This window comes from Apium graveolens, chromosome 11 (assembly GCF_009905375.1).
Source record: "Apium graveolens cultivar Ventura chromosome 11, ASM990537v1, whole genome shotgun sequence".
Lineage (NCBI taxonomy): Eukaryota > Viridiplantae > Streptophyta > Magnoliopsida > Apiales > Apiaceae > Apium > Apium graveolens.
The window spans coordinates 179,245,522-179,256,438 of NC_133657.1; the positions used below are offsets into that span (position 1 = coordinate 179,245,522).

The 10,917-nt window shown below is 38.7% G+C and overlaps 1 protein-coding gene across 1 annotated transcript; it reads left to right on the forward strand.

Annotated features, from left to right (window-relative positions):
- The first annotated feature begins 734 nt into the window (after positions 1–734).
- Positions 735–2,331, forward strand: LOC141697821 (NAC domain-containing protein 6-like). Its single transcript, XM_074502368.1, has 3 exons — positions 735–1,205; positions 1,312–1,580; positions 1,756–2,331. Exons 1-3 carry the CDS (start codon positions 1,037–1,039, stop codon positions 2,137–2,139), a joined length of 822 nt encoding a protein of 273 aa, XP_074358469.1. The 5' UTR covers positions 735–1,036; the 3' UTR covers positions 2,140–2,331.
- Positions 2,332–10,917: the final 8,586 nt, after the last annotated feature.

A 10,917-nucleotide genomic window follows, 5' to 3' on the forward strand; every position in this document is an offset into this window, starting at 1 on the left:
GATCTTTTGACGAGTTAACTATTTTCGTTAGTGGTGATTTTTATGAAAACATGAGTTTATCATAATCATAGTAAAGGAATCAGTTAAAAGTTGCCACATACTAATTTTTTATAATTATTTGCACAGACATACGCATACCAAAGAAAAATAGATATATCATATACCTATAAGTTTATAATCTAGATTATTCATCAAATCTTTTTTAAAGTAATAGTTACATGACCAAATATTAGAATGTAATGACAGACTAAAATGAGCTTCATGAAGATTTGAATCAGAATAATGTATGGGTAAAAGAACAAAAAGGGTCAAATCAAAGCTAGACTGGACTTTCAAGTTTCAAGGAAGAAGAGAGACTTGGAGCCTGTTGCTTGCTTGGTGCCCCCCTCACTCATCATCATACAACTCTCTTTGTCTATAACCGCGTGGATCCCCAACCACTAATGAGTCTTGTCCCAGTCACTCCAGCGACCGAACTAGAATTTTAATATAATCAAAGCTTAAAAAAATTACGATTTTTTAAGTTGAGGCGGATATTTAAGAAAATTTTATTTCAATTTTATGAATCAGTTAGGCTTTCAAGATTTTTATTGATTTTCAAAGTTTACCAGGACTGAAGCGTGGGTTAGCCTCACCCATTTCTCGTCACAAATGTATACAAATGATTTACTGAATAATGTTCGGCTATTTTTTACACAATAATTTTAGCTCTCGGTGCAAAGAAAAAGTTGCCAACACATATTTACGCAATAAATTTAGCCTAAAGTGCAAAGACTTCATTTTTTCCAGGTCTTGTTAGATTTCTGGAGTCATGGGTGGGGACAGAAGTCAATACACCAGCATTTGTGTGCTTTCTCCTTTCTTATAAAACCTTTGTGTTTGCTTGCCATTATTGTAAACAATACTTGTAGCACAACTGCACAAGTGAATGTCAGTATCATACAACAAGAGCAAACAACTAACATACAGAATCAGATTGCTTAACCTATTAGAAACCAAGTTAAACAAACACACACCTTAACTGCCTTATTTGTCCATGGATGAATCAGCAGCAACCAAACTCCAAGTCCCTGGCTTTCGGTTTCATCCTACTGAGGAAGAGCTCATCCAATTCTACCTCAAAAACACCATTGAGGGGAAAACATTGCATTATGATGTCATTGGCGTTCTTAATATCTACGGTTATGATCCTTGGTATTTGCCAGGTATGTACATGATATTTTCTTGGTTCTGCTAAAATTTAGTTAATTTTGTTTGCCAAAATATTGACAATTGATAAATACATTTAGAACTAACATGCATATTTTACAGAGTTGGCAAAGATTGGGGAGAGGGAGTGGTATTTCTTTGTGCCAAGGGACAGAAAGCATGGCAATGGAGGGAGGCCTAACAGAACCACTAAACATGGGTTTTGGAAGGCCACAGGCTCTGACCGCAAAATTTTTACTTCATCCGATCCAAAGAGAGTCATTGGACTGAAGAAGACTTTGGTCTTCTACAAAGGAAGGGCACCAAGGGGCACTAAAACTGATTGGATCATGAATGAGTACCGCTTACCTGCTGCATGCCCTTCCCACAAGGTAACCAATCAACACACTTCAAATGCGCACACAACATGCAAGCGTGATCAGGGAAATAAGTGACATATAAGGACAGCTATATCACATATGTTTTGGTAGATAATGATATGTTTATAGTTTATATAGCATATTAGAAACTATAGTATACTAATAATGCATGGATTTATGTATGCAGGACATGGTGTTATGTAAGATATATAGAAAGGCAACATCTTTGAAAGTGTTGGAGCAAAGGGCAGCAATGGAAGAAGAAATGAAGACAAACAATAGCAGTACCTGTTCTGATTCTCCATATCAAGGAACAATGTCACCATTGGTTTCAATGGACACCACCACCACATCATTTTCAAGAAAAGACCATGAACTAAAAGTGCTAGGACTGACACAATCGGCTATGAAGGAAGATGCCGAAGAAGAGACTGTGCTATCGTTTCTAAATGAGGAAGCCACAGAAATTAATAAAATCCTGGAGTCCACATTTACCAACTGGTATGGAGAATTCGGATCCTCAGTCGCCCACAGTCAGTACCTAGGACCCCTCTTTCACACCCTTACATAGCCATTGGCTTGACAAATGTTTTAACTCTTGTGAAAATGTATTTAATCTTTGAAGCTTTGTAAGAGGCTTACATAGATTTGATCATCACCTTCCTGCTCTTGTTGATCAAAGCCTTAATCTGCGGTTTGGATGAATAATACTTCTTAAAATTTTGAAATTTACAGGGATAAACTCTGTCAACAAAGTACTAACTGTTTATCTAACTGTCATAAACATAACGCAAAACATGAGACAGTTTAAAATATTATCCGTAACAAGGGATGCCGAGTTAGAGCATCTCTAACCCACATGACTTGTTAGCTATATTGTCTATGTGGCAGGAAAATATAGCCATCTACTAGAAAATTGTCACTTCAACCATCAACTAATGTTAGCTATAATTATAATTATAGCTATCCTGTTTTGCTCTCCCAAATTTGTTGAACCATGAATGAAATATAGATATCCTATAAAACACATTCAAATCATCATTATTTATTTTTTTCCTCTTTCCAAGAACAAATAATAATAAAATATTATTTTTAAAGTATAGCTAACCATTATAACTAACACGGTTGGACTATAACACATTACAGGTTCGACAAATTTTATCTAACCATTAATTTATATTATTTTAGCTAATCATTTTAGCCATCATCTCCAAAGGAGATGTTCTTAAGTAGCACTCTACTTGATTAATCTAATCCACAGTTTACCTAGACACATTTGTGAAGGAACCAATTGCTCTAAAATCTCAATATATTAGAGAAAGGCCATTACTAGAATCTTATATTTGGCCTGTTTGTGTGACAACTTATAAGCTACTTATTGTTTATAAGTTCGTAACAGCTTATTGAGGAGTGTTTGTCGACCCCACTTATGAGTTGAATTTATAACTTATAAGCTGATAAGTTGAATGTTAGTAACGACGTACTTTTTCTTAACTTATTTTAATTTTTCGTTTTTTATTAACTTTAATTTTAAAATATATGTTTATAAATATTATATTAATTCAAAACTCATGAATTAAGATAATTGTATATAAAAAAATATTTGTTTTAGTTCATTTAAATAAAAATAATTCTGGCTTTTAAATAAAGTTATCCAAATACTTATATAACTTATAATTTTTAATTTACTTATTACTTATAAGTTACTTATTTATTTTAAGTTATAAATTACTTATTTTAAGATTTTCCAAACAGACACATTAATATTCTAACAAACTTGAAACCAGTCCGCTCGATCTCTCTGCACATACCTATAAATTTCAAGTCCCTGCTTTTACTATTGATGTTATTATGTCAAAGTGAAGCAGCTTGTCTCAACTATTTTGGAGCCTCGAGCTAAAAATGATATTAGGGCCCAATAGAAGTGTAAAAAAAATCATGTTACGCCCAGATTCCTTCGGGAGTTTGAACAGGCTTCGGCCGCCTTGAAGGTGGCTTCGGCTGATACCTGAAAGTGAAGAGAATGCGAGGGTTTGTACCCCCGATTCATCTCCGGTGTGAGAATAAGAATCTGGTTGTAGGGGTGTGGTAATAATACAAGAAAAGCAGAGTGTATGCGAGAATGTGTGTATGTTTTGTCTTACTTCACAAAGGTTTTTATACCCAATTCTGCCATGAATGTTCAGCCATTACCAATCATTAAGGAGGGAGTGAAAGGGGGTGTTATGTCCCTTGTTCTTTCCAACGGTCTGCGAGTAGTGGGCCTTGGCCTGGGCTTCCGTGGGCCTTCGTCTCGCGGGCCTGTAGGTCCTTCGGCCCAGTAGCTCAATCGCATATTGGGCCTTCGTTCGATGGGCCTTGGTGGGCCTATAACCAACATGTCCATGTCCTTCGGCTGGGCCTTCGGGCCGGCCGACGGACACCGGTCTCGGCCCATATTGGGGTGAAGAAACCCTAGGACGACCGCTTTAGTTCCGTCTCGATCTTCGGTCGCACACGTGGCAAGCTTGTGGGAACTTGCAGTGCATTAACTCGACAGCTGTTGGCACGTCTTTCCATGGCTCAATCTCAGCCGTTGAATCTCAACCGTTTTAATCTGGGTCGTTTATTTTAAAAACCCCCAAACTATGGCGCCCTCCAAACCCGGGTCAGAAGTTTGGGGTCTACACACACACCTTATTTATAACCTGCTTATAACAATAATAAAGATAATAATAATATGCAGTGACCCTACTTACCAACCATCACGGACCGCAACAGGTTAAAGTATGCACACAAGCCAAACACACTATTATATTACAAACGTTCAAATCCCAACTATTCCAAACTCAAAACTGAGTATTAAACATTATTACAAACTTTTACGGACTTAAATTATCCCAAAAGAAGCCTACTAGCTCAGCTCAATCAACCTGAACCCCTAACTCTCGCGCTGGACTGGGGATCCTCGGTACCAACCGGTTCCTTCTTAACTGGAAAAGAACAGAAACAATATCGCACCAATGAGCTAACTAGCTCAGCAAGTCACAATTACAAAACTGAGAATAATGATCATCAGGTGAACATGGTTATGATATCAAGTGAACAATGGATTATGATTTAGAATTGGATATTATATTTTCTTGTTAAAAACCAAGGTTAGGCTGCTGATCAGTCATGCACTAACCCCGAGCAAAGCACACAGCACTGCTCTAACTACTGGATCCAAGGCACACATTGGCCTAACTTGACCATTATATGGTCTGACCACGAATCTGGTCCACAATTTTATAAAACAATCCAATTCTAACATAATAACAGAATAAACAATAATAAACAATAACCAGAATCATTAACAATATTTGATGTTCCATAATTAAATATTTTTAATCTGCATAAGGATCAAAAGAGTATTTTCAAAGTTTGGGTGCTAGGTAATGAAAGAATTTGATAACGCTGAATCAATGTTTCAGGGTTTCAAGGATTTGGTCTTTCAAAGCATAAAATACAAAGATTTGAATGTGTAAGCAATCTGGTTCAGTGTTTAATATTTAATTTGTACGTATTTGTGGAGTAGTATCGTATACATGAGGTTCATGTTTGGGTATACAACAATCAATGGTCTAGAAAGAATTAGGTTACGGCTAAAGATCAATAACTGGAATCAAGGTTTAGGGTACAGTGCTTCAAAGCACTTGCAATATAAAACAGGAATATCAATCACGACAATATCTCGAGAAAGTTCAGAACACTTGCCTGGTATTAGCTTACTATACTACACTCGCTTCCAATCTCAACCGTCTTACTCCTCAACTACCTGTTTCCCTTTCCTACGTCTTGCCACTTCTGCTCACATATCATAAGCATCTATCAATATTTAACTCATAGGATTCTATTCAACACATACTTTTATCTACCCTTCATTTCATCCAAATCCGATTAACGGATTGAAAGTTACGCAATAAACAGTTAACATCGAATATATAGACCAACAATCAACCAACATATCACATATAACACATAATACGTCACATAATCAATAACATATCAATTATAAAGACATTTCGGGTCATAAATAGGCTTTCTGGTATTTAAAATGATTTTTAAAACATTTTTCGGAATTAAAACGGGTCGTTGGATCAATTTCGGAATAATAAACAGGGTTCGGTTGGCCAATTCTGGCTCCGAAACAATTTTATAATAATTATCGAGCCTTGGAAATAATTTAGAATAATATTTTAAAGCTCGAAACTATTTTTCAGAATTTTTAAATCATTTTTAAATAATTAAATCTAATTAAATAATTATTTAAAATCAATTAATAATTAATCAAATCAATTAATCAATTAATTTTTCGAATTAATTGACCAATTAATCAATTAAAAATTAACTGAAATTAATTAACTAATTAATTCAAATTTATTTTTGAATTAAAAATAATTTTTGGAATTAAAATAATAATTTTTTTGGAATTTTCAGAAATTAAAATCGAATTTTTATAATAAAAATAAATACGAAATATGATTTTTAAATATTTTTTAAAACAGGAATCCTATTTTTGCAAATTCTGGAAAGTTCAGGGACCTAACTTCATCATCTCCAAAAGTACAGGGACTAAACTGCAATTTTGCAGTTTAGTCGCCGGAAAATGACGGGTTCACCGGAGAACTCGTCTCTGGCACCGTCCCACCTCCACAAGCTCCAGAATTAAACTACACAACATCAGGAATCTGTTCATGCAATCAAATCATTCAAATAACCCCAGACTTGGCCGGAAATTAGCCAAGAACATCGCCGGTTTCCGGCGAACATCGGAAAACTTCAAAATACAACTCCCTTCGATTCACTAATCCTCTGTTAATGAGCTATATACCAATCGATTGCAAATTTCATAAGGAACACAATCCACTATAAATCAACAGCTAATAACCCCTAAATCAAAAACCCCCAAATTTCAATTGAAAACATTCATACGGGTTATAAACCCTAATTTTAAAATTCGAAAATCAAACTCAAATTTGAACATGTTATTGAACTCCAAATCAGACGTATAATATATCAAAATCATCAGGAAAACAAGCTCTACAACATGCAATCATCAAATCATACAAACAATCATCCGAACAAAAATTCATATTTTTACTAAAATTAATTCGAAAATAAATAAAATTATAGAAAAATAACCTTGATTTCTGCAGGTGTATGGATTACAGAATCTGGTAGAGCTCTTCAAGACCTTCAGATTGGTTACTCGAGCTTTCCAAAATTCAATAACACCTCCAAAAGCTTGTTTGATTCTTAGAACAGTTTATGAAATTAGGGTTTTTCTCTGAAAATTATATAATTATCTGTCTGCAAATGATTTTGATACGAAATAAAATACGGTAAAAGGCTATTTATAATTACGGAAAATTAGTATCCCGTTGGATCATTCCGGATATAAAATGGTACGTTTATTTATAAAAACTGATCCAAACGGTATCAGTTTTCGGGATAATTATCCAAACCAGTATAATTTGGTACTGCGGTCTTGGTCTCAGCGCCTGGTTACACGTACTACGAGGTGATAATTGGGATAGTTTAATAAAAAGCTCCCGTTTATCGAAAATACGGGTTTTATTGATTTACCGAAACGAATATTGTATCGAAAATGTTGCGCCGGGACCCGGGCAGAACAAACCGTACGCCGGATCGAAAAAGTCGAAACATGGAATATGCTCAGAATATTACAATTAGGTTAGAAAGGAGTTCTCGGAAGAGTTTCGGGTTCCAAAAATGTAACAACGGATGACTTCGGTTGGTTCCCGTTTTTATAAAATAGATTTTAAATGCTCAGAAAAAAGATTTTATAAATTTCATATGATCCTTATAAATCTATAAATCAATATAAAAATAATTTGGAAGATATGACAATTATCTATATTTTATTTTGGACATATAAAAATTAAAATACTCAATTAATATTATTTTTAAATATCCAAACACAGATAACACTTAACAATTAATTCACAGAATAGATACTGAACACAGATAATAATTATTTAATAACAAAAATAATTACACGATATATCCCGGATATTACACAAACGTCGCCTTTCTGAATTCATTTTAGGCGCCTATATAAAGTCCATTTACGCATTTCCTTTTCTTTTTATCACTTTTAGTTTCTCCACACACAGCAACTAACTACGACGAGTTTTTCAATCACAGGCAACAACAACTCCGTCTTCCCATATTATCCCATCTCAATCCAAGAACAACTTCAAATCAGTAAGTCCATTTTCTTGCTTTTCAGTATCCTGGTACATTTGCATGCGATTTTCTGTGTTTTATGATGTTTGCATGTGGTTTTAACGGTTTTTGACTGGGTTTTGAGTTTATGGGGTTTTTATGGGTTTTACGCGTGCGTTGTTGTGTTTTTTGGAGTTTTTAACTTTCGGGGCATTTCTGGGTAGGAAATAGAAGTTTTTCTGGGTTCCCCCATGGGTTTAAAGATGGCATGTGAGGTGCTTTTTGGCCAAGAACTCTCTTCGGGGGGTCCTTGGCCTAAGAACATTCTTCGGGAGCCGACCCAGGGGCTGATGGGCGGTTCGGAGTTTAAAGATGGCAGGCGAAGGGTTTTCTAGGGGCGAGTACGTCCTTCGGGAGACTTGCCTTTTAGAACAGCCTTCGGGAGACGACTCCAGATCTTTTTCATGTTCGTTCGATTCTGGGACATGTACTCGGCCTTCTAATATTTTTAGTTTTTCCTTTGTCTTGTTCCGAGTACATGGACTAACGTCACTCTGTTTCCGAATACAGGGAGATGGACCGAGCGAATCGCCCCCTAGAGACTTGGGACCCAAGGTCGGGCACTTTGGTGGGAACCTTCTATTTGCCCCGAGAGAACGGGTCAGGATCTTTATGGATCGGTAGCGAATTATCCGGCGGCGAATAACCGGTCATAATTGACGAAGGTGAGAATAGTTTAGATGTATTCTGACTTCTTTGTCCCTCAGAATTTCTTTTGGCTCTACGCCCCTAATGAGAACGAACGGATTTATGACACGTCGGGAGTGCCCGAAGGGTTTGGTGGCTGTGCCGTCGGGATCTCAGAGGCGGCCTTCAAATGTGGCTTTAGAGTGCCGATTCTGAAGATGGTGAAGTACCTCTTCAGACATATGGGGATCGACCTGGGGCAGATGGATCACAACGGGTTCATCCACATCAACTGCTTCTAGAATAGGTGCCTTCATGCCGGAGTTCACCCAACTCCGAGGTTATTCTGGTTGCATTATGACTTTAGAAAGAACCCGAAGAGCCCAGGTTTTTATACCATTGCTCGTCGGGATGGCCGGGCAGATTGGACGGCCACCAACTCCAGTAACAAGCAGACCCATACTCACTGGTATTTTGTGAGTGGTCGGAAATTGGCTCCGTTGGGCGTCTGGCGGGACGTGAACCCTTTGCTGTTCCTCGCTTCGAGTCTAACAGAGAGGGAGAAGGAGGACTACGTGGCCCTGGTAGATGTCAATGTGAGCAAGTTGAGTCCCGAGGAGTTTCGGGACAGAGATTGGCTCCACAGCTTGTGGGGTGGGGGTAACAAAACTTCTTCCTTCATTCTTTCATTATTTATTTTGTTCCACCGCCTATATGATTTATCTTTTTTATGCATTTTGTCATACCTGCTCGTGTTGACTTGTCTCCTGTTTATATTTCAGTGTCTTCAAGAGAGGCCCTGATAGAGAGGAAGAAGGCCAGGGCGGCCGAAAAGAGGGCCGCAGAAGAGGCGGCGAAGAAGAAGGCTGCTGATGGAGGGTCCACGCCGAATCATTCCGAGGAGACGGAGGATAGATCGGAGGCGGAGAGGGTCACGCCGCTCCGTCAGGCTCCGGCGGCCTCTGATAGGGATGAGGATGAGCCAGTGGTGGTGAGGGAAGGGAACTCTTCCAAGAGGACCCGCGGCCGGGAGTGGGTTGTTCACTCCTATCTCCCTGGATGGGGTGTGTTGACGTCCGACCACACTGTCTACCCGGCGAGGCAGTCTACGAAGGAGGTTGCTTCGGACCTGTGCCATGGCCTCCAGCTCCCGGCCGATCTGCCGGCCTTTGCTTCGGCTTCTCCGACCGAGGCTTGCACTGAGCTTCTGTCCTTTTTGTCCCTGGTATGTTTTTAAGTTTTTTTCATTTTTTCTTTCGCTCGTCCTTTTTTCCTTCAACATCTTTTCTAATGCTTTTGCCTTATCTTTTTTGCAGGCTGCCCCTTGGGCCGCAGCTGTGGGGGATAAAGTTAGGGACATGGAGACTCGGATGGCCGAGGTGAAGGAGTTGGAGATGAGGGCCACGGCGGCCGAGGAGGAACTTGTAAGGGTGAAAGCCCAGACCGAGGTCCTGGATGGCGAGGCCACCGTGCTGAGGGAGGACAAGTCTCGGCTGGAGACTTCATTGGAGAAGGCGAACCGGAGGATCTCCCACCGGAACGTCCAGCTGAAGAGGTCCCGAAAGGAGCTTCGCAAGAAGCAGAAGCACCTGGACCGGATGGAGGAGCGCTGCTTCCAGTTTGGCGCTGACTATGTCCTGGAGAAGGCCCATGGCCTGAAATAGGATTATAAGCAGTTGCTGAACGACAGCCTGGAGGATCCTGTCATCCGGCCAGCAGTTGAACCCCTCCTGTCTCCTCCGGCGAAGACGAAGAGCTCTCGGATGAAGACCCTCAGGCCTAAGCTTTCAGCACTGAGGTGCTTGATATGACGGAAGATGATCTTGTTGCGAAGTTTGCCGTTAGTGTTTCCATGGTCATACCCAACTCTTGCAGCGGCATCCTTCATTCATCTTTTTGACTTGTACTTTATTTTTTGTAATTGGTACTCCTGCCTTCGAGCTTTTGTAATTTAACTAGCCTTCGGGCTTTTATATTTTAATGCATCTTTCATCAGCATTGTCTCTTTTATTTAATGATTTTTAGTAATTGTATCTTCGGCTTCATTTGCCTTAACAATTTTAATAAAATGAATCACCTCTTTGGCTTCGCCTTAACGATTTTAATAAAATAAATTATATCTTCGGTTTTATTTGCCTTAACAATTTTAATGAAATGAATCGCATCTTCGGCTTTTGCCTCAGCAATTTTAACAAAAATAAAATGAGTCGTATCTTCGGCTCATTCATTCGCCTTAACGATTTTAATAAAATGAATCGCTGCCTTACTACCCCCTATGCCCCCAAGGGTTAAAGGCCGAAGGTGACTTCGGGCTGTTAATTCTTCTACTGCACTTGGGCAAAGGAACATGGATGCTGAACGTTCAGTGATTGCCCCTGGATCAGCATGTCATTGTTTGTTCGGTCAATAAGAGGTCTTCTTCGGGATTGCCCCAAGACCAGGTTTTTGTCCT

Excerpts from the sequence above, each read along its gene's own strand:
- LOC141697821 (XM_074502368.1), top strand. The coding sequence starts at position 1,037 with ATGGATGAATCAGCAGCAACCAAACTCCAAGTCCCTGGCTTTCGGTTT. Across the intron at positions 1,206-1,311 it reads TGATCCTTGGTATTTGCCAG|AGTTGGCAAAGATTGGGGAG; the intron begins GTATGTACATGA and ends CATATTTTACAG. Across the intron at positions 1,581-1,755 it reads CTGCATGCCCTTCCCACAAG|GACATGGTGTTATGTAAGAT; the intron begins GTAACCAATCAA and ends TTATGTATGCAG.